Source organism: Crinia signifera, chromosome 11, assembly GCF_055691185.1.
Source record: "Crinia signifera chromosome 11, ASM5569118v1, whole genome shotgun sequence".
NCBI classification, from domain to species: domain Eukaryota; kingdom Metazoa; phylum Chordata; class Amphibia; order Anura; family Myobatrachidae; genus Crinia; species Crinia signifera.
In genome coordinates, this window is record NC_139227.1 from 100849383 (window position 1) to 100873322 (window position 23940).

The 23940-nt window shown below is 47.0% G+C and overlaps 1 protein-coding gene across 1 annotated transcript; it reads right to left on the reverse strand.

Moving 5' to 3' along the window:
• Positions 1–820: 820 nt before the first annotated feature.
• GTF2H1 (general transcription factor IIH subunit 1) lies at positions 821–22771 on the reverse strand. The gene is made up of 15 exons (XM_083163949.1): positions 22613–22771; positions 19177–19350; positions 14180–14372; positions 13008–13170; positions 12549–12642; positions 11069–11218; positions 9677–9756; positions 8570–8697; positions 7315–7405; positions 7067–7155; positions 6314–6431; positions 6029–6119; positions 5146–5261; positions 4612–4704; positions 821–2150 (listed from the first exon to the last, which is right to left on the reverse strand). The coding sequence occupies exons 2-15, from the start codon at positions 19328–19330 to the stop codon at positions 2064–2066; spliced, it is 1647 nt and encodes a 548-aa protein (XP_083020075.1). The 5' UTR covers positions 19331–19350; positions 22613–22771; the 3' UTR covers positions 821–2063.
• Between the last annotated feature and the right edge of the window lie 1169 nt (positions 22772–23940).

Genomic DNA, 23940 nt, shown 5'->3' on the forward strand with positions numbered 1-23940 from the left:
CTGTCACATTCCCCAGACCACTAAGCTGGTGCACAGGTGTAGTCATTACTGTCACATTCCCCAGACCACCTAGCTGGTGCACAGCTGAAGTGATTACTAACTGTCACATGTCCCAGATCGCCTAGCTGGTGCACAGGTGTAGCCATTACTGTCACATTCCCCAGACCACCTAGCTGGTGCACAGATGTAGTGATTACTAACTGTCATGTCCCAGATCACCTAGCTGGTGCACAGGTGTAGTCATTACTGTCACATTCCCCAGACCACCTAGCTGATGCACAGGTCTAATTATTACTAACTTTCACATGTCCCAGACCACCTAGCTGGTGCACAGGTGTAGTCATTACTGTCACATTCCCCAGACCACCTAGCTGGTGCACAGCTGTAGTGATTACTAGCTGTCACATGTCCCAGACCACCTAGCTGGTGCACAGGTGTAGTCATTACTGCCACATTCCCCAGACCACCTAGCTGGTGCACAGCTGTAGTGATTACTAGCTGTCACATGTCCCAGATCACCTAGCTGGTGCACAGGTGTAGTCATCACTGTCACATTCCCCTTGTACTGCTCGATTGGGTGCAGTACAGGCTGTATATCCCTAATGCTTGCTTATTAATCCCTAATTCTGCATGCGGCCGCTCTAACAGCCCATGCCCCATTCTGTGGATATGCGCAGTAGTGGGCTGGATCTATGTTATGTTACATGCAATTCTATCCTGGTCACCAGGATCGCACTCAGATCACATTGTGAACGTGATTAACAATAGGGGTATTTGTCTGGATTTCGTCACCCTTTAAGACACCAAACAAAACACAAAATTATGAATTACATTTTTATTTTACATATAAAAAAAAGAAAAAAAAAAACACAAGAAAAAAGGAGCGAGATCTGTTTAAAGTCGGCTGCGTAATAATGATACATCGCAACTCTTCAAGTGACAGATCCCGGCTAGAAATCGTCCAGTGACAATTTGTCACAACGCTCGTTTGCAGTGTTTCAAACGCACCTGGCTCTTTAAAAAGAAGAAGGTCATTGGACACCTGTGACAGGCGGCACAACAACAGCCGGGGGGAGGGGGGTGACGGCCGCCATCACCAAGACAAAGATAATATCAGAACACATCTTGCTTTTCAAGCTGAAAACAAAAATTAAACGCTCCATAACCATATCTGCATAGCTCATTTAGGTTGCCAAGAGAACACAATATATATGTATGTATAGAACATCCAATCTCTTCTTCTGTAACACAAGACTCAGCTTTCATGTAAGAGCCAATCCAAAGCAGAAAAGTTTTGTGGCACAGGCTCGGGCACCTAAACTTCAGGCTGCGGCATTCGCCACCCTGTTCCATATCGTCAATGATTATCAATGCGATGACGAAACACTTAACCTAGACCCCCCCCCTTTACACCCTCCCCGTCCTCTTGTCCAAGGAAAGTCACTGTACAAACATCCCTGCACCCTGGATAACGGATAGCGGCAGTCTGTAGCGCAATAACCCACTTGTCTATGGTAGACACAGATCGGAGGAAGAAACCAGAAAATAAGTTTACTTCAGTCTTTTCAATGATTCAAGTCAATTTTTATGGGAGAGAAAAAAAAAACGTCCCCAAAAACTACTTTTATTAAAAGCTTTAAACTGGTATTAAACTCCCAAACTAAAACTCAGGTAAGAGCAAGAAATGTTTTCCACACACCGGCATCGCTAAGCCTTTAAATGGAATAAAAAAAAAAATAATGAAATAAAAAAAGCCGGAAATAGTGTATTTGTTTTCTGTTCTGGGGATGTTCTTACAGAAGTTCACCCCCCCCCCCCCCCAAGCAGCTTCATAACCAGAAAGGGAAGAATTGGTGCAGTCCCTGAGTATCTCATGCAATTCTCTCCCGCTTTTGGATTATATATTTATCGGTTTCGATGTGATTCTACTTGGCTGTAGCGATGTGCTCGCTGTTTGAGATCAACGCCAAGGACCGTGCGGGTCTTCTCGCCAGAGCGCACACCTCACGCCCTGCGCACTTCTGCCAGGACTGGTTTGCATCTGTACTGCCGGAGGGGCGACCTCACGTCTTCTTAGTCATACGGCGAGACTGCCACATCTGGAACTTGTTGTACGCCGTCTGCAGCATTTCTTCTAAGTGGCTTGTGAGCTGCACAAGAGAACAGAGATCCAATGTAAGAACAAGGAAGAACAGAACCAAGGCACAACCAAAGCTGCTGTACAGGGAGTGTGTAGGTCTCCCGATATTGATATAGACAAAAAAAAGAGGGGGAGTACAGCGCTAGGTTTAACTGAAAAGAATGTACACTACCACATGTACATAAATTCAAAACATTTATTTATACAAAGAAATGCATTAGAGCGCTCATGAAAACATAGATATTGTTAAAATAAAATATAAAAACAATCATACAAGGCTCTCTGAATAAAACTCCACAGTGTAAGCATCAGCACGTGTATAGTTACCAGAGGGAGAGGGGGGGCACATGTAATCTCCTTGGTGAATATAGTGCATGGGTATGTCCCAATCCGGATAGAATGCCCAGTAGTCCAGGAGTCAATGTAAAGGTGTTTTTAGGCAGTCCTTATGGTATATAAATACCAGGCTTGATTTTGCAATGGCTGCTTGGAAGAAAAGGTCCTGGAAGGTGGTGAACTGGTCCGGAAATAAAGTGCAAGGTTTGTGGTGCAGTCTCGGCTGGTGCAAAAGGGCAATAAAGTGCAGTGGAGTGATATAAAAGCTGCTCAACGCGTTTCGACGCTAGCTTGCGTCTTCATCAGGAGCTGGGGTATCCCAGCTCCTGATGAAGACGCAAGCTAGCGTCGAAACGCGTTGAGCAGCTTTTATATCACTCCACTGCACTTTATTGCCCTTTTGCACCAGCCGAGACTGCACCACAAACCTTGCACTTTATTTCCGGACCAGTTCACCACCTTCCAGGACCTTTTCTTCCAAGCAGCCATTGCAAAATCAAGCCTGGTATTTATATACCATAAGGACTGCCTAAAAACACCTTTACATTGACTCCTGGACTACTGGGCATTCTATCCGGATTGGGACATACCCATGCACTATATTCACCAAGGAGATTACATGTGCCCCCCCTCTCCCTCTGGTAACTATACACGTGCTGATGCTTACACTGTGGAGTTTTATTCAGAGAGCCTTGTATGATTGTTTTTATATTTTATTTTAACAATATCTATGTTTTCATGAGAGCTCTCATGCATTTCTTTGTATAAATAAATGTTTTGAATTTATGTACATGTGGTAGTGTACATTCTTTTCAGTTAAACCTAGCGCTGTACTCCCCCTCTTTTTTTTATCCAATGTAAGAACATTCATGGACAGGTTCCAAGCACTGAACAGTGGAATAACTCATTGGTTTAGAGACACAGGACCCTAAGTTTGTATACCCCGGGCACATAATCCATTTGCAAAGGCACCTGCAGCCCCCTAATCTGTGATGCCCACTTTATAGGATTACTCTGGAGGGACTCCAGCTGCGAGGACAGGAGGGATGAGGATTAAGGCCCCCATCGAGCCAAAAAATCATCCCAAATCATATGTGTTTGCCATCCCCCTTGGGTCCGATGTGCGGTCCCCAGGGCAGGCGACAGGGGGGGTCAAAGGGGACACTCGTACCGGGCCCCGACCAGTTGAGGGGCCCCAAAGCTTTGAGGGACTCAGGATCTGTATGCATGGCTGCCTAATCACCTGTCTGGCTACCCGTTCTAATGAGTTTAGTCACATCACGGAACACACCAAACCACACAACACACAATGCTGAGCCCTCCCATCTGCCCTTCCCTATTATATTGCATTGTGAATATTAGTTATCTATTCATTTCTAATTTTAAAAAAAATTCAATATGCAATGTAAAAACAATCTGCATTCTGTGTTGGGGGGGCCCCAGAGATATCAGTGTTCCGGGCCCAAGATTTCTTTTGCCGGCCCTGGCGGTCCCGTGCACATCGGAGCTGAGCCCAGAGCTCTTACCTTCTGCCCGTCCAACCTCCGTCTCGGCCCTCCCGGGTGCTGGAAACAGGGTTGTACGTGATAAATTGTAAGCCATATAATCGGTCACAAGCGGCTCATGGGGGGCATATTGTATGGCCACTTTAAGGGCTTTGCCATCTTTTGGTGACCCCCAAATCCCTAATGCTCACCCCATATTAGTGCACAGGACAGGGGACATTCCCATTGCTCGAGAACAGCTAGAACAGAACAAAAGAGGTGCGTAGTGATCGCAGCATCTGATTGGCAGAAGTGGCGCTCATCCACACAGCACACTCCTGTATTCTCAGCCACAAAACCTGGGATAACCAGGCGGCTTCCGGGGTTCCAGTGCCGGGATACACCCCTCCCTGCTCTGAGGATGTACTCACCGGCGGCTGCTCTGAGGTTCTGGTAGAAGGACCGAGCTAGTGGGGACAATGATGCGGAGGGGGCGAGAATACATGAAGGTGGCAAATCTTCAGCTACCCTCATCAGGGACATTTACACAGCGCAGATCATATATAGGTAGAACTTGATGGATTTATGTATTTGTACAACCTCAACAACCATGTTATCCTGGAATGAATGTACAGAACCCAGGGGGCTTACGTTTGGGCTCAGGTATTGCTTCTTCACTTTCTCCTGGAATGGACAGAGTTTGGAAATTTGGAACCGTTCTAAGTTATTCCTCATTTTAATAACCTGAAAAGAGATAAATTCATCTTTGTTACTATAAGTAGTAAGATATTAATGGCTGCGATGCTTTGAAAAAGCCACCAACAACTAAACGCCCCAGCGACATACAATTCAAGTTATACTCCGATAATATCAACGGAACAAGAGCAATTAGTTCCGGCAAATTACGCAATATGTTCCTACACTCCCGTCCCGCTGACCCCAGGCTGACAATGCTGTGTGACTGGATCATACCGCCCAGGCTGGCCCTATATACAATATGTATCTCTCGTATAACAATCCTGCTTCCCTATAGAGGATAAGCTTGCGAGCAGGGCCCTCCGACCCCTCTGTTTTATCCGATTGCAATTGTAAAGCACAATGGGATTCTATGAAGGTTAATAATTACAGAACACACGTCAGGGAGCGGAAATGCAGCAACATGGAGGCTAATGCAGGAGCCCTTACCTTTTCCTCTAAGAAGAGCGTACTGACCGGGAAGCAGGACCAGAAGTGGCGAAGCAATTCTCCCAAAGCCACGTACAAGTGCTTCAGCTCAGACTGGATGTCGTTTGGCACCATCTCTGAAAGAGGCAGATAGGGATATATCAGCAACCCGCACACCGATCGTCCCGTTCTCCATGTAGGCGGAGAAACAAAATAAAACAACTTGATCATTGGTGGCTCTTGAGCATCCCTATTTTCCACTGCTAACGCCTCCAGCAGTGGCACCAAGAAGGGGTGGGCCAATACCAATCCATGGTCTGATGGAGTGGCCCGGCAGGGACCAAGATCCACCGCTCACCACACCCCTCCCCCCTTTACCTGGCAGTGCCACAGCTTCTGCCTTTGAACCCAATACGCAGCTGTGGTGTGTGCAGAGAGGCTGCTGCTTCATGATGCCAAGAAATACCCATTTAGTGACCTACATTCTGTGATTTAAAGATGCCTTTAAAATATTTTTGTTATGACCACATAACATCTTCCCCCCGGTCTTCCAGCATGCATTGCTTCAGCGCACGGCACCGTGTCCCAGCATGCACCACTGGACACCGTTATATCCGTGTCCAGACGGCAGGTGGCCAAAATCTGCAAGAGTTTTTAAAAGTAATATTTCTGAGTCCTACTACGATTTCACTGCCCCCACCTGGCTACTTATACCACCCAGTTGAAAGCATTTTCTGGGGAGAATAAAATAAACGGTCTTATGTTCCCACAACGGCTCTGTGACCTATTTGCACACTTCCCTCAGAGGGCCGAAGCCACGTTCCTTTCTCCCTGCTTATTCCCTGGAATACAGGTCATAGGGAGCTCAGCCAGGACCACTCCCATTAGAGAGTGCTGTACTCACGGTTTATGGATTGCTGGTTTGCCCCCTGCATTAAGGCTCCGCCAGGGGACAACGCAGACACTGTAATACTAGCAGCACCACTTGAAAGAACCTACAGATTAAACAAATAAAATGTAACACATTATATATATATATATTTATATATATTAATTAAACCCTTTAATTCACATGATTCCACATTTAGCATGCATGATCAGGAAATACCGATAGTTATCCCAGGGGGCAAACATTACCCAGAAATCCATTCTGTACTACCCCTGGACATTGGTAAGTACTCCCACCTACCTGAGTTAGTCTTGGTACATAGTTTTCCATTTGTTGTTTAATACTATTAAGAGAGTTAATAATATCCTCGCTTGTTGCGTATTGCTGGGACTGGACTGGGGTTGGTCCGTGATAATACCTGGAAAACATAAATAACTCAAAACTTACCACCAGTAACTATCACCGACTGCGGGAGCTAGAGAAGAAGATTAATTATTGACCTATATCAGGACAGTCTCAACTATTGGCTCCACCCACAACATGGCCACCTCCTCTGGCGCACTGTAAAATCCTTCTCCCCATTGTACAGTGTTCTATTTCATCAGATTAACTGGGCACTAGAACGCATGGAAGTGCCCTGGATTAGCATGCATATTGTGGTATTTCCTTCTCTTATAGAGGTCAGAACAGCTTGTCCTTAGGTTGCTTGGTGCCTTCTGCCATATATATTTATTTCCGTGCCACCTCCTTAGTCAATGACCTGCTGATAGACTGAGCTGTTAGCAGAACTTAAAGATTTACCTTAGAACTAAGCTATGTGGGAATAGAACAGATTGTGTAACACTTTATATTCTCATTCATTACTACAGAAATCCCTCCTGTACTACCCCTCGACATTGGTAAGCAACCAACTCCCCACATTGGATACACCCCGCAGTTCTACTAGAATCCAAAGCTGAGAAAAAAATAAACACCCTGTTATACCAAATATATTTTCACGGGTCCGGGGGTACAATACACACAAGAAGCAGTGGCGGCATATTTAGAACTCACCTATCTGATTTCTTGAGAGTTAGCGCTATTGGTTTTATACCGTTACCTTCCCCCAAATCTTCGTAATCTATGGCTTCCTGCATCTTCACCTACAAATGACAGAGGCAGACACATTGTTCCCTGTCCTGAGTGACAGAGGCCTGCCCCAGAACTCAGGCCTAGTAGCCCAGCTGGGGTAGAAGCAACGCAACATTAGCTAGAACAGTCAGCAGACATTGTAATGACCGGTCTAGAACGTTCATGGTTACCTTTTTTATAGGGGGCTGAAAGAAATCAGAATCGCGGGAGTTCCCGTCTGTGCTGCTCGTCTCGCTGTACTGGTCATTTTGTTGTGCTTCTCTGGTGAGAATAAGACGTAGCCCCATTAGAGTGAGCCAAACACTGCAGGACATTCGGGAACTAACTCTGGGTACGCTTAGTTTTACTTTCAAAGCAAACTGTTCTAAATGCACGATTATTACAGTTCAGATAGGCAGGATGCAAATGAAATGGCAAAATAAAACGATACATAATTGGGAAATACATTAACATATCAACAAGGGAAATTCAGGCAGAACAATACAATGGACCCCTTGCCGAGCCTGCTTGTAGAATGTATTTATGGGGCTAAATGTGCCCCATTCTGCCTCATAAGCCTGCAGTACCAAGTCTACCACAAGGTGGTGCCTGAGCCCGATAAGCAGCCCCGTGACCCACGATTACACGTTTTTGACAGATTTTGTGTCCATTTTCGGTCAATACAAATTGCCGATAATCGGGCCATCGGTCAATAATTGTGACATCCGGCCATTTTTATCGTCCAAAACGGCATCAGGACTTATAGGATAGTGGCCACTGAACCTCAGCCCTGAATGAGCCACAACAGTTCCTGGGGTTTGAGGATCTCTTTCTGTGGAAGCCAATGGGATCATTAGTGACCCAGTAACACAGGTTATCTCACCTCTGCATGAATAAAGAGATCCATAAAACATGACATGTTGGTGGGACTTCAGGGCTGGAGCTGAGAAACCCTGCTGTAGAGGAAACCAAAACCCCCTTACAGTAGTGGTTCCCAAATGCGAACCTCAGGATGCCCCAGCAGTACAGATTTTCGGGATGTCCCTGCTTGTGCGTAAATGGTATAATCAGACTGTTTCAGGTCATTATGAAGTGACCTGTACCTAAGTATGGATATTCTTAAAATCTGGACTGAGAGTGTGTTGAGGACCACACATTTGGGAACCACTGCCATAGAACAGTTTCCCAAGCTCTATTACAGTCCAAGTTTTAAGGATATCCATGACATCCAGGACTGTAACGATGGCATTTGGGAAGCTTTGCACAGTTCCTCTGCATTAGTCACATCACAGTCACCCTAGTGTGAGGTGTCCATAATATGATGCTCGGGTCATTTCCATTCACTAAAAAAAACACAATTGTGACGTGACAAATAGAAGAAGGAATCTTAAAAAACAAAGAACACTGTGCCCCCTTTACTGCGCTGGGCTAGAAGGGTAAACGCACTCTCTGCGGAGTCCTGCGGCCAGCACCATGGCACTGTGGTGGTTAAAACGTTTGATGATGGCGGCGTTGCTGTTCTCCTTCACGGATTTTGCATTTGAGGTGGATGGAACCGAGGAAATTCCGTAGCCCTGGAACAAGAACAGAGCACATGGTCATACACAACATTGCAGGGTTACTCTACCGGGGAACGGACTACAACGTCCCCCCCCACCCCAACTCCAGAGGGCACGAATTGTCCTCTCATTGCACTGGACAGCATGCTGTGTCATAAGTCGACACTACTGAAATGTCAGCATGCTCAGAATGTCAACACAGTTTGTAAGGCAAGTGCCTCCCTAACCTGTAATGTCGACATTTTTGACATATAGCAACATCAATGCAGCTGCCGACACCTGGAAGCATTGTCGTCAGCACAGCAACTGCGCACATACACAAGCCCCATAACACTCCAGCGTCAACTGCACAAGCGCACCACATAACCTTCCATTTTTACCTTTAAGCTTCATTGGCCAACCCCAGAATTACTAAACTGATTATAGAATGTTGTCCCGAATCCTTTTCACGCAATCCAAACCCATGGCAATAAACTCTGCTCCAACTGTAAATTCCTTTGTATTTTTCATTTATCATTTTCCACCATGACCTTTTTATTAACATTTAATATTCTTAGAAGTTTTGCCCCTCTGCATATTGACTTCTAATAATGAAGTACGAAGAACACAATGTATTTCTCCGTCACCGTGTATGTTATTTAGCCCTTAAAGCGCCAAGATCTGAAAGAGATGCGTAAAATATCCGCTAAATGTGCCGGCGTCGCTCACATTTGTTACAGAGATTCAAATAAAATATTTTGTGTAATAAAAGAGGATATTTCCTACAGGAGATAAACGTTACCGTTCATTATGATGAATAGAAATGTTTGCTTGCCAATTTTCACACCTATTTTGACAAATGCGCTCGGCGCTCAAAGGGTTAAACACTGAGTAATGTTACATTTTGGCAATGAGCTATCTGAATAACCCCTTTTATTCTAGGAGTCTGCTCCGTGCCACCGGACTGCCCTAGAGAACAGGAAAGATGATGGTGAGACCACATATCCCCTCTTACCTCATCCATACACTTGTCTTCCAGCGACAACAAGTCTAACATTGGATTTCTCACCCCTTGAGAGACCAGGGATTTCAGACCTGGAAATTGATAAATACAGTCATGGATTAGGCGTAGAAATAGGGAGAGAATCGCAGGTGTGGCCAGAAAATCCATCTTGCAACTATGGCTGTCTCCCCTCCCGCCTTCTATGCAAATCTTTGAGGACAAACTTTTCTTGTTTTTCAAGCTGACATGGTTGGGGACATATACGAATAACCAACAAACCCAGAAAAAATTACTCAATATATGGGAAAACTACATCAAATCACTACCCCCAGACACAATACGCCAGCTACGCATATGTTTACCCTAAAGACACATACACTCCTGACTGACCAAGACGTACAACCCAAGACGATACGAAAAACCTTCAGGCCCTGGTGTAGCGGAAAACATCAGGATAAAAAATCCGTGGCACAAGTCTTGCATGATCCCCGGAGTCCTAGCGCAACCTTCTCTTCTCTTTCTTTTCTCCCTTTCTCTACCCCCTCCCCCCCTTCTCCAACCCCTTACTTTACAATTCTCTTACCTACATGCCCCTTCTTTTCATCCTACAACCTAAAAACCTACATAGGTCTATACTATTTCCCCCTTAATTCTACTTAAGTAATATCTAAAACACAGATAGCATTCGAGTGAGAACTGTAACTTAGTTGAAAAATCGTGTAGTCACATGTTCAATGAACTTCACACGAAACGAAACAAGCCAATAACAAGCCACCAATGATGTGTCGAGTTAAAAATGTTTATTACAGTTTACATGTTAAGAGTTAAAAAAAAAGAAAAGAAACTGTTCGGTCTATATACATTCTTGGATCACAATTGACTCAAATCAAGCCTAAATACAAGATGACCCACAGCGTTCACTCCAATCGCTGCAAAATGCTAGCAGTAACCTGCAACCACGAACAATTACTAGTGCTAATATACATCTTTGTAATGCTAGATTTCTACTGTACCTCTGCAATCTGTGTACCCAAATTGTTTGTTATTGTTGGAATGCTAGTACCGAATAAAAAATTCATGATTAAAAAAAAAAGAAATAGGGAGAGAATTGGAAAGAGTGAAGATACCCAGTGAAGATTTTGCCTATCCGAATTGCTAGCATGCTAGATGCACCCCCTCAGCCAGCACTGTTCCTCCAGCACCTGATAAATCTACATGTGTAGGTCACGGATCTACTGAGGGCAGGGAGTACAATGTACCAGTGACACCAAACAGGGCTAGAACACTGGACGAGACATGGGCACTGGTAGAGGGAAGCTGCAGGGGGCAGCTGAAGTCTATGACATGATAACAGATACATGAGATCTTCGGCACCACGCACCGCAGATAAAGAGATGTAATTACCTTTCTCATCCAGCTTGGCGCATTCCGCAAACAAGTCCTTTGATCCCGTGTTGAGCCGGTCTCTATGAAAGTAATGAGACTGGAAGAAGCGGGTCCAGAACTCTTTCTCCGTCATGTTGTGGGGAACGTTCTCATCATACTTCAGCTTCACTGTAAGGAACGTAACACGTGTTATCCATTCTGTAGTCTCATCCTACAGCCAGCTTAGGTCATGTACAGTGCCGCCGGCCCAGGCATAACCGTGACACAATACATACAGTGCAGCCGGCCCCAGGAATAAGCGTGACACTATACATACAGTGCCGCCAGCCCCAGGAATAAGAGTGACACTATACATACAGTGCCGCCAGCCCAGGAATAAGAGTGACACTATACATACAGTGCCACCAGCCCCAGGAATAAGCATGACACGATACATACAGTGCCGCCAGTCCCAGGAATAAGAGTGACACGATACATACAGTGTCGCCGGCCCCAGGAATAAGAGTGACACGATACATACAGTGCCGCCGGCCCCAGGAATAAGAGTGACACTATACATACAGTGCCGCCAGCCCCAGGAATAAGAGTGACACTATACATACAGTGCCGCCAGCCCCAGGAATAAGCGTGACACGATACATACAGTGCCTCCGGCCGCAGGAAAAAGCGTGACACGATACATACAGTGCCGCCGGCCCCAGGAATAAGCGTGACACGATACATACAGTGCCGCCAGCCCCAGGAATAAGCGTTACACGATACATACAGTGCCTCCAGCCCCAGGAAAAAGCGTGACACAATACATACAGTGCCGCCGGCCCAGGCATAACCGTGACACAATACATACAGTGCCGCCGGCCCCAGGAAGAAGCGTGGCACGATACATACAGTGCCGCCAGCCCCAGGAATAAGCGTGACACGATACATACAGTGCCGCCAGTCCCAGGAATAAGCGTGACACGATACATACAGTGCCGCCAGTCCCAGGAATAAGCGTGACACTATACATACAGTGCCACCAGCCCCAGGAATAAGCGTGACAATACACACAGTGCCGCCAGCCCCAGGAATAAGCGTGACATGATACATACAGTGCCGCCAGCCCCAGGAATAAGCGTGACACTATACATACAGTGCCACCAGCCCCAGGAATAAGCATGACATAATACATACAGTGCCGCCAGCCCCAGGAATAAGCGTGACAATGCATACAGTGCCACCAGCTCCAGGAATAAGAGTGACACAATACATACAGTGCCACCGGCCCCAGGAATAAGAGAGACATGATACATACAGTGCCGCCAGCCCCAGGAACCAGGGTCCTTAAGGCAGACCACCAGTCCACGGTTTCAGACTATCCAGGCTAAGGCACAGATGACTTGATTTGTACCTAAGTCAGCTTATCTGTGCAAAAGCAGGGTTAGCCATAAAACCTGGACTGTGCCTTGGGGACCGCAGTTGAAGACCACTGCTATACACCGACACTGTGAAACCCTACCTGCAGGATATGTGCGGAATATGGACTCAATAATGTCTGGAGTCAGGTTGTATCGCAGACCATTGCACCCGTCAGTTTGGGGGCGTACATCTGCCTACAGGAAAAACAAACATATTCATAGCAAAGCCAGCATAGTATAACGCTAAGCGACGTATGTACCTTAATTATACATTTACACTATAACAATCAATAGTGTGTGCTATGGGTCATGGCCCATTACTGATAGCTGCCACAAGGGGGCGGCAAGTGCTCTCACGGCAAGGCTCTGTAATCAGGCGTGCAGCGTCAGAGTGTCAGAGTTACTCCAAGGAATGAGGGTGAGCCAAGCTAGCGCCATATTCTCTTACATAGGATTCACCCAAGTGTCATACTGGAGACATTTGTTACCCCCGCCCACCCCTTAAATACTGATGCATACAATGCTCTATTTGACCCCTTGCGGCATCATAGTGAACGCACCAGGAAGGCAGCGGAGATCCCCACGTCCTGCTTGCTGTTAGACACTGTGCTCTCCAGCGAGGTCAGGCTGAGGCGATTCGTCCAGAACTCCTCGGCACTGATCACCTGACTGACCACAAGGTCCTTGTAGAGCTGGAACAAGACGGGGTCCTCCTTCAGCATCCTAAGACAACAGAGCAGATCACTGCATCATTGCCATCACGACAGTCGTGACCCTGCATTAAATACCCCCTTAATGTATTGAAGATAATGTGTGACGGACAGATGCAATGCCACAAACGGTTCTTTGGAGTTTTTAGTCCAGAGTTCAGGATATGTGACCTTCTTTGGGTAGTCCCCGTCCCTATAATTACTCTTACCCATGTTCTATAGCCCAGACAGACGCAGGGGAGTTAAGGACCATGGATCCAGTTATACCCCTTTTCCATCTGCAAGCTGGGTCGCACCCAGGATTTTGTACCCGGCTACAGCCTGGGTGCGACCCGGCTTGCAAACCCATTTACACTAGAGTCCGCACCCGGCAGAATGCCGGGCGGGTGACATCACCGGGAGGTGGGGTCGGGGAGGGGCTGGGAGATGAAAGCATCTCCCAGCGCCAGCTTTTGCACTGTAGTGAACAGGACCCGGGTCACATCGACCCCGGTTACCCGTTTACACTACACAGTGACCCAGGTTGAACCTGTGTTCAACCCTGGTCGCTACCTGGGTAGAAATGCCGGGTCTTACGACCTGCATTATTTCTACAAGGAGCATTTCCACCTGCCTAAAATCCCGGGTTTTGCGCGATCCTGTGCAAAAACCCGGGATATTTAGGCTAGTGGAAAAGGGGTATTACTCACATTAGAGGACTTCATATTGGAGAGTATGGCTTAGGCAGCTAGGACAGACGTTATCTAGGATCCTGAAGAGGGGTGGGGCTTACACAGGAGCATGATCAGCTGACACAAAGAAGGTGTGGCTTGGTAAAAGTGGCAATTTGAGAAGTGGTTAATTTGGTCCCAATTGCCCCATCCTAATTTAAACCTGGGACTATTCTATGTGTGATCCCTTACACATAATTTAAACCTGGGGTTCATCATGAGAGACATGCCGATTTGGGATTATGATAAAGAGGGAAGGGTGGGGTACAGGATGGCCACCTGGAGTAACCACTGTACCAGCTTCTTGCTTACCTGTTCTTCTCTTCTAGCTCCTTGTTGGCCTTCCTCTTGAATTTGGGAAGCAGCTGCTGCAGCAGCTCTTTCACGGCATCCCTCTCTTTTATTGCTGTGCTGTCATTGGAGAAATGCAAGTTAGTGGTCTCTCCCGCGTGGAGGATGAGCTGGAGCTGGACCTTGGCTTTGCCATCTGGGCTGATCTTCTGACCTGGAGAGAGGAAGCAATAAATCAGATGCAAGATTCATGGTAAAACTGTCAAGGATCGACCCAAGCCACGTAGCATGTGGGAAGTGACGCTGGTAGACCCAGACAGGCTACTGGGGGCACTTCTCTGTCCACTCACTGGACCCCAGGATCACATCAAAGACATTACAAAGTGACCACTGCAACCTATGTACACCTGTATAACCGGTTTAGAACATCATATATTCGAAAATACCAGCCGTCCCTCCCACAAATACCACAATCGCAGGACTGGTCCTGCACATGGCACGTGCAGAGTTTCGCGACTGGGGGCCCGTCATGCAATAGAGAACACCCACCCTTGTGTATCAATGCCTACCTCCCTATAGATTGTAAGCCTACGAGCAGGACCCTACTACCTCTAGGACTGTTATTACCCAGTCTTGTTGATTCCAATTGTTTTAGATGTTATCACTGTTTCCAATTGTTTATCACTGAACTGAATTTGCTGTGCGATATAAGAAACTGAATAAATAAAATAATAAATTGAAAAAAAAAAAATCTCTTATATATCTCCCGTCGGGAGATGGCTGCGGGAGCACGCCAAACATTGAATACCCCCTTTTTCATCCTCTGCGTCGCTGAATAGATGCTGTGCGCATGCACATCTATTCCTTCATGCTGGGGGGACTCCCAACTGCCCCCCCCCCCTTCAATCTTTAATTTAACTGGCACAGTGCCAGTATGTGTGCGCAGGCTTGCAGAGCGATTCAGAGTGTCTCTCCCTCCCCGAACATGTGTCTGCTCTCTGCTGCGCCGGCCCCTGATTGTATGACAGGAGCCAGGCCGGCCTGGCCTGATAGAGAAAAGAACCATCGGGCGCCAATGTACACAAATAACACTTTAATAAATCAAATAAAATTAATTGCATGCATGGAAAAAACAAATATACATATTATATTAAAAGGAATATAAGTACACCATAAATAGGCACATACAATTATTTTAAAATTAACCGTATTAGATACTGATATTTCATAAATCCTGACTAGTACAGGTTACATTGCACAGATTAAACAGCTTTGTTAGAAGTCCCAAGGGGAAGGTATATATCCGCAAACTTAGTAATTCATGTCCTCCCAACAGATGTATTGTGTTGGTAAGTTGATAGGTACTCACATATGGATCTCCAAAATTGGCAGTTGGGGGGGGAGCAGAAATGTGCAGTTGCAATTATATTATCCACGCGTTTCACCAGGCTCAGGGTTGCTTTTTCAATTCAGGTTCTGAATTGAAAAAGCCGCCCTGAGCGTGGCGAAACGCGTTTTTGAGGAGATCTTAAGCACAACTGGCCGGTGACCTAAGGGACAACTTTTTATCTGCATTCATTCAGTCTACAGATCCCCTCATATCACGGTCCCGGTGCAGACTGCACAGACATTGATTACCGCTAATACGGAGGAGTGCACACACAGCCCAGGATCCTGGGCAGTCACCTGGCAGAAGTGCCTTCAGTACTTGTTTCCTAGCACGGCCACCCCGATTTCCATCGGGGTGGTCGTGTCGGAAAAATTGCGTCGATCGCATCGCATGCGATCGATGCAACCGACCCGATTTTTTAATTGAATCAAATGTGAATAGGGTCCCTGGGACCCGATTTTACATTGGATTCAATGTAAAATATTCCCTAGACCCCCAAATTTTCCAACGTAAACCCCACCCCACGATAGACGCCAACCCGAAGTGTGGCGAGCACAGCGAGCCCGCGAGGGGTGGCGGTGCGCGTCCTCCGACCTGTTCATTCCCCTACTATCCACGGGGTCCATCGCGGGGATCGTGTACCTTAACTTAAAGGTACACGATCCCAAAGATTGTGGCCGTGCTAGGAAACAAGTACCGTGCCTTCTCACCTTCCAACACAGCCACGCACCCGCTGAGAACAGGTAGTCTCCCACTTGGCCCGCTGGTCAGTTCATCAGCTTGGAGCTCCAGAGATGCCGCGCGGTGTGAGCAGCGGCTCCTGTATCCTGCGGCCACCTCTGCCAGCGGCAGCCCAGCACAAACGGCCTGACAACCGGCCACGGCTGCCAAGATTCCTCTATCACTTGTGGATAATATAATTGCAACTGTACACAAAGTACATTGGCGCCCGATGGTTCTTTTCTCTTTTTGGTAACTATTTGAGGGCAGCATCCCTCTACCATATAAAGCAGCTTGTGTAGGCAGCACACAGCCACTATCCCAAAGCGCTCTAGACCCAGTGTTTTGTTCGGCCTGGCCTGATGAAGAGGACACAAGCAGGGTGCCTGCCACTGGACCAGAAGAAATGCGGGTCCCAGTGGCAGAAGGGAGAACAGAAGGGAGAAGCAGCCTGCAGTGAACCTGGAAGCGGAGGTCCCCATAGGATGCAATAGTTAATTGGTCCGGTGTGTCCCCCAAAAGCCACCTCCTTTTAAGCCCAGGTTAGTAACCTGGGCTCACACACACTCTAACTTTACCTATGCACCCCCTCCCCCCCGCAAGCCTCCCTCTATTTATACAGTACACCCCCACAAGCCTAACTAGTCTATACACACCCCCCTACCCGCAGGACTAACTATCTCGCAGAACACCCACCCCTACCACTGTACACTGTCACCCACCTGCAGCCACTCCACATACCCCACTTCCCCAACCGCACTACTAATGCACTCACCCTCACCACCCCAACACCCAAATCTCCTAACACTCCTAGACCCCCACAACACTCTTCCTGCCAATAACCCTACCACATAACCAACGTGCCCATCCGTCCCACACCACCACACTAATAAGCACCCTCCCCCATCACCGCACCCACCCCTCCAGCACCTACAGGAACCCCGCATCCACTTGCACAACCATGACAACCGTCCCTCCCACACTACACTCCACCCCCCCACGCACACTACACCCCCCCCTCCCCCCCCCCCCCCATCAACCTCCCAAAACACTGCACCTGCCCCTCGTGGCACAAATACACCAACACACCTCCACCTCAAATTCCTTAACTCAAAGTATCCATGCACCCACCCATGGCAACACCATACCAGCCCATCCCCAACCTACACTGCCGACACACCCATGCCTCACCCAAACACACAACCCTTGCTACTACACCCACAGCACCACCGCAAATGCACCGCACTAAAACGGTGCACCACCACTACTAACCAACCCACACCACCCACATGGCCAACCACCCCACATACACAATATCCCCACATCTTCCATTTCACAACACATGTAGAAGGGATTGGTAGATTTACTATAAGCAAACCACCACAGGTGGCGCTGCTTAACAAAAAGATCAGCTGGACCATGAATTGTGTTACCACTTATTTTAATACATATTATTTTTCATTACAACATTATAAAAAAATGACATACAAGACAGACAACATATAACATACATATGCAGCATAAATTATGCAGAGCGAGGCTGGCTCAACACAACACACACCACCCCCTAATGCCTTTTCACACCCATAGCAACCTTACACCCAACCTTCACACACCCACCACACCCCTACATAACCCCCCCCCCCCAACACCAGCAGCACCTCCACATCCACCTGCAAAAATACTGCACCTGCCCCTCTCCATCCCAAAGTACCCCCGCAACAAGCAGCACCAACACTGCACCCGCCCATCCCCCTCCCGCATTACCCACACACCCATCTGTCTCCCAACACCACACACTTCTCACAGCACCCCCGCAAAATGCATGTTTAGCAACCGGTGCACCCATGCACCACACCACCACACCACCACACGTGTAACTCCACCACCCACACTATCTTGCACCTCACACTAGCCCTCCCCCCCCCCCCCGCCACAAACTATACCACAACACACAAGCCCACCGAAATCCACTTGCGCAAACACGACAACCGCCCCTCCCACACCTCCGCTACACCCACACCACCCCTCCCCCACCAAAGCTACACTGGCCTTTCACACATCCACAACATGCCCAAACCCCTTCCCTAACCACCCTCCACCCAACTACAGCACCCTCACCCCCGCACCACCCACATGCACCTCCAACTCCACCACTCGCAAAAAAAAATCTCCAACGACACCAAGCCCCCTTCACCACACGCAGCACCTCCACATCCAACTGCCAAAACACTGCACCTCTACATTCCACATTATCCCTGCAACCAGCCACACCAATGCCACAGACGCCCATCGTCTGTAAGCACTGTTCATACCAACAAAATAACCTACACCCTCTTCACAATCGAACACCCTTTTCATCTTAAATATGAAACCTCTAACTATAGTACCAATACCAGTAATCCTCCATATAATACAAACCAGATATCACACACTAAAGGCGTTCACATGTTAAGTGGGCGGAGCCCCTTACGACGATGTGAGAAGCGCCAATAGGGCGCGATGAATCACCTAGTAATCTATAAATTGTCTGGGGCAAGAAGCCGAAGAATCCACCTGTCCGTGGCATTACATACAAGCAGCTAACAGGTAGCAGCACTAACAGGGCTCTTATGAGGAGGTGTGCAGGAGAACGGGGCTGTTTCCTGGCGGACTGTAGGGTTACGGCTGAGAAATACATAACAGAAAACACCAGCACTAGTCAATGTGTCCGCGGTCTAGTAGGACAGCCATGGGCAACTGTCATCCTCTCGCATACTCCGGACCGCCAGAGGACAACATGGAGGAGGAGGTGAGAGGGCACCAGAATGAGGAGAGGAAGAACTACACGCTTTGTATTGCTATAATGAACGCACTAATAATAAGTCTGCCCAGAGTAACCGATGTTGTATTGCCGACAGCCACTTACACTTGATGTCCCCATACATGTGGCTCACTGTGAACCGATCCTTGCCCTCAGGGGCCCAGGCGATCCTTTCCGCCATCAGGTAAAGGGCCCCATCTTGTTTTTTGTGACGCACCTTCTTCACTATGAGTAGTACTTCTTCGGAGGATGTAGCCATGGTGGCGAGTTGGGCGAGTGCTGCAGAATGTGATAAATGACATATAAACTCTGCGTTACCTTGGCTGTGATATTAAACAGACATGTAAGAAGAAACCTTCCACAATGAACAAAGCACCTATGGGTCCGATAGTCGGGAATACGTCATCTTAGTGATGCCAGCCCCAACACCAGGCTGGACTGGTCACAGTGATTTACAGGGAACAGACTCTAAAGCTGGACAATGTATAAATATATTACCCCATATCTGTACCGGCGCAATTAGCACAGCCTGAAAATAACCAAATCAAGGCTTATTGGGCAGTAGTCAGATGTCCTGGTAATCACTATGGATGGTATTGTATTAGGATATATCATTTCTGAGTCCCTGTGAAAAGACAGTATTGCTGTCACTGTGTATGTATGGTGCATTATTAGGAAATACAAGGTGGGAGGCATCATGAATATACCATAATGCTAGGACACTGTGCTGTCACTGTATGTATGGTGCATTATTAGGAAATACAAGGTGGGAAGGATCATGAATATACCATAATGCTAGGACACGGTGCTGTCACTGTGTATGTATGGTGCATTATTAGGAAATACAAGATGGGAGCCATCGTGAATATACCATAATGCTAGGACACGGTGCTGTCACTGTGTATGTATGGTGCATTATTAGGAAATACAAGGTGGGAGGCATCATGAATATACCATAATGCTAGGACACGGTGCTGTCACTGTGTATGTATGGTGCATTATTAGGAAATACAAGGTGGGAGGCATCATGAATATACCATAATGCTAGGACACGGTGCTGTCACTGTGTATGTATGGTGCATTATTAGGAAATACAAGGTGGGAGGCATTGTGAATATACCATAATGCTAGGACACGGTGCTGTCACTGTGTACGTATGGTGCATTATTAGGAAATACAAGGTGATAGGCATCATGATTATACCATAATGCTAGGACACGGTGCTGTCACTGTGTATGTATGGTGCATTATTAGGAAATACAAGATGGGAGGCATCATGAATATACCATAATGCTAGGACACGGTGCTGTCACTGTGTATGTATGGTGCATTATTAGGAAATACAAGATGGGAGCCATCGTGAATATACCATAATGCTAGGACACGGTGCTGTCACTGTGTATGTATGGTGCATTATTAGGAAATACAAGGGGGGAGGCATCATGAATATACCATAATGCTAGGACACGGTGCTGTCACTGTGTATGTATGGTGCATTATTAGGAAATACAAGATGGGAGGCATTGTGAATATACCATAATGCTAGGACACGGTGCTGTCACTGTGTATGTATGGTGCATTATTAGGAAATACAAGATGGACGGGATCATGAATATACCATAATGCTAGGACACGGTGCTGTCACTGTGTATGTATGGTGCATTATTAGGAAATACAAGGTGGGAGGCATCATGAATATACCATAATGCTAGGACACGGTGCTGTCACTGTGTATGTATGGTGCATTATTAGGAAATACAAGGTGGGAGGCATCATGAATATACAATAATGCTAGGACACGGTGCTGTCACTGTGTATGTATGGTGCATTATTAGGAAATACAAGGTGGGAGGCATTGTGAATAGATCATGATGCTGGCACCCAGTGCTGTCACTGTGTGAGGATGATATTGTATATAAAAGGTGTTACTGAATAGATAGCATAGTATTAGAATATACAAGGTAATGCTGGGACATGGTGTCTGCTTTTTATCACCGGCCAATCAGCTCCTAACTGTGAAGTTACAGGTTTGGTTTGAAAAATGACAGGTAGGAACTGGTGATAAAAAACCAGACACTATCACTTCACCAAGCTTAATAAATCTGCCCCAAAGGGCTGTGTTCAGTGTACAAACTGAGAAGCTAGGACATGGCGCTGTCAGTGTGTATGGGCGGCACAGTATTAGGATATATAAAAGGTAGCAGGCAATGTGTACAGGTGACAGAGAAATGGACATGTTGCTGTCAGTGTGTACGGGCGCACAGTATTAGGATACATAAGGTAGCAGACAATGTGTACAGATGGTACAGCAGTGACATGGTGCTGTCAGTGTGTATGGTTGGCACAGTATTAGGATATATAAGGTAGCAGGCAATGTGTACAGGTGACAGAAATGGACATGTTGCTGTCAGTGTGTACATACGGTAGAGCAGGGACATGGTGCTGTCAATGTGTATGGGTGGCACAGTATTAGGATTTATAGCAGGGGTGGGGGAACCTTTTTTGTGCCAAGTGCCAATTGTATGGTGGAAAAATCCTTCGGGGGCCATATGTAAAACATTCTCTTACAAATTGTCCTGCTGCAGCCGTCCCACGCTCCGGCGGCTGCCGCTGAATAGGACTGACAGTCTCTGGTTGCTGTTAATTAAGAGGAATCTCGCAAGAACTACCGACCTCTCGCAAAATCTCCACTGTAGTTGTCTCCCGGCAAAGTTGCCGAGTGGGTAGGAGGGCCACTCAGACCGGCTACGGGGGCCGCATACGGCCCCAGGGCCTGAGGTTCCCCACCACTGATTTATAGGGTAGCAGGCACTGTGTACAGACGGTAGAGCAGGGACATGGCGCTGTCAGTGTATTACGGGTGGCACAGTATTAGGATATATAGGGTAGCAGGCACTGTGTACAGACGGTAGAGCAGGGACATGGCGCTGTCAGTGTATACGGGTGGCACAGTATTAGGATATATAGGGTAGCAGGCACTGTGTACAGACGGTAGAGCAGGGACATGGCGCTGTCAGTGTATACGGGTGGCACAGTATTAGGCTATATAGGATGGCAGGCACTGTGTACAGATAGTAGAGCAGGGACATGGCGCTGTCAGTGTATACGGGTGGCACAGTATTAGGATATATAGGGTAGCAGGCACTGTGTACAGACGGTAGAGCAGGGACATGGCGCTGTCAGTGTGTACGGGTGGCACAGTATTAGGATATATAGGGTAGCAGGCATTGTGTACAGACGGTAGAGCAGGGACATGGCGCTGTCAGTGTGTACGGGTGGCACAGTATTAGGATATATAGGGTAGCAGGCATTGTGTACAGACGGTAGAGCAGGGACATGGCGCTGTCAGTGTGTACGGGTGGCACAGTATTAGGATATATAGGGTGGCAGGCACTGCGTACAGACGGTAGAGCAGGGACATGGCGCTGTCAGTGTGTACGGGTGGCACAGTATTAGGATATATAGGGTAACAGGCACTGTGAGGGGGCAGCAGTGTGTCATTATGCCCCGGATGGGGGTGACGGGGCACGGGGACACATACCGCTCCGGTTAGGCACACACAGACAGCGGCTCCATGCTCCCAGACTGCCCCGCTCGCCGCTTCCTCTTTCCTTCCACTGGGTCTATGTACGGAACCCCGGACAGCACAAACCACCTCAGCTTCACATCATATCTAACAACGCCGCCCATTGGCTCATCAGGGTCACGCGATCCCAGTAACATCCACGGCTCTACCTGACATGTTATTGGCTGGCAGTGGTCAGCTGGTAGTAGAAAGCAATGGCTGTAATATAAACCTTACCATTTGTTAGTTATGATCACATGGTTAGGTGCAGCGTTCAGTCTATTGCTTGTTTCAAGTCACATGATATGTGGGTGGGGATATAAACTGCCAGTAATAATGACGCTTTTCATACTCCTGACACCCACCAACAAAATGGCCGCGCTGACTCAAAGTAACCTTAAATAACCCCATTAAATGCCATCAGGGTTCCACTCTCCATAGCTAGGAATAATGTCACACATCCCATATTATTTTATTAAACAGTATATATATATATATATCACAACAAAAGAGTGACCCCACGTGCGCCCTTAGAGAATTATAAGCAGCTACTCTATGTCCCCCCCTGTTAGTGGGAGGCGGAGTTTTAGAAATAGGAGGAATAGAGGTATAGAGAGCGCTTTCAACCACCAAATGGAGATTCAACCAATAATTTGTTAAAATACAAAACAGTACAAATCTTAATAAAACCAGTGTGCTTTTTATTGAAAGATTTTTTCAGAGTCACATCTGGAAGTAGTATCCTTTTCGGAAATGCAAGTAACCCGACGCGTTTCGTCTTGAAAAAGACTTCATCAGGGGTTTAGTACATTGTAATATTAGAACGCTTATACCAGCGTATATTTCCTCAAATATGCGTAAATGGTGTAAAACTCCCTCAAAGGGGCGGACTTCAAAATCAGTAGCAATTTAGCGGTGTTTGAACCGGCTTATTAAGCTCCAAAATTACGTGGGTCGTGATGACCTCCCTCACAGGAGTAAAGTTCAGATATCTAAAAGGTTATTTAAATATGTCTATTGACATATAGATTCCATAGTGGTCGCTTTCACTTCGAAAGGACGATACCCAGGTTGTCTCTTTATAGGGTCAACGTAGTCTCAGAGTATCCCCAATTTATGTGGGTCTTAAGGTGGTAGTGGTGTTCAAATTATTATAGGTGGGACCATACAATAATAAAGGAGGTTATTCACCCGGTGCACTCAATTATAAGCCTAGTCCACTGATTAGGCTCCACAATATCTACTTGTCCGATAGTAAATAAAACGCACGTAGACGGTAGAACAGAACATCCAGTTTCTGGTCT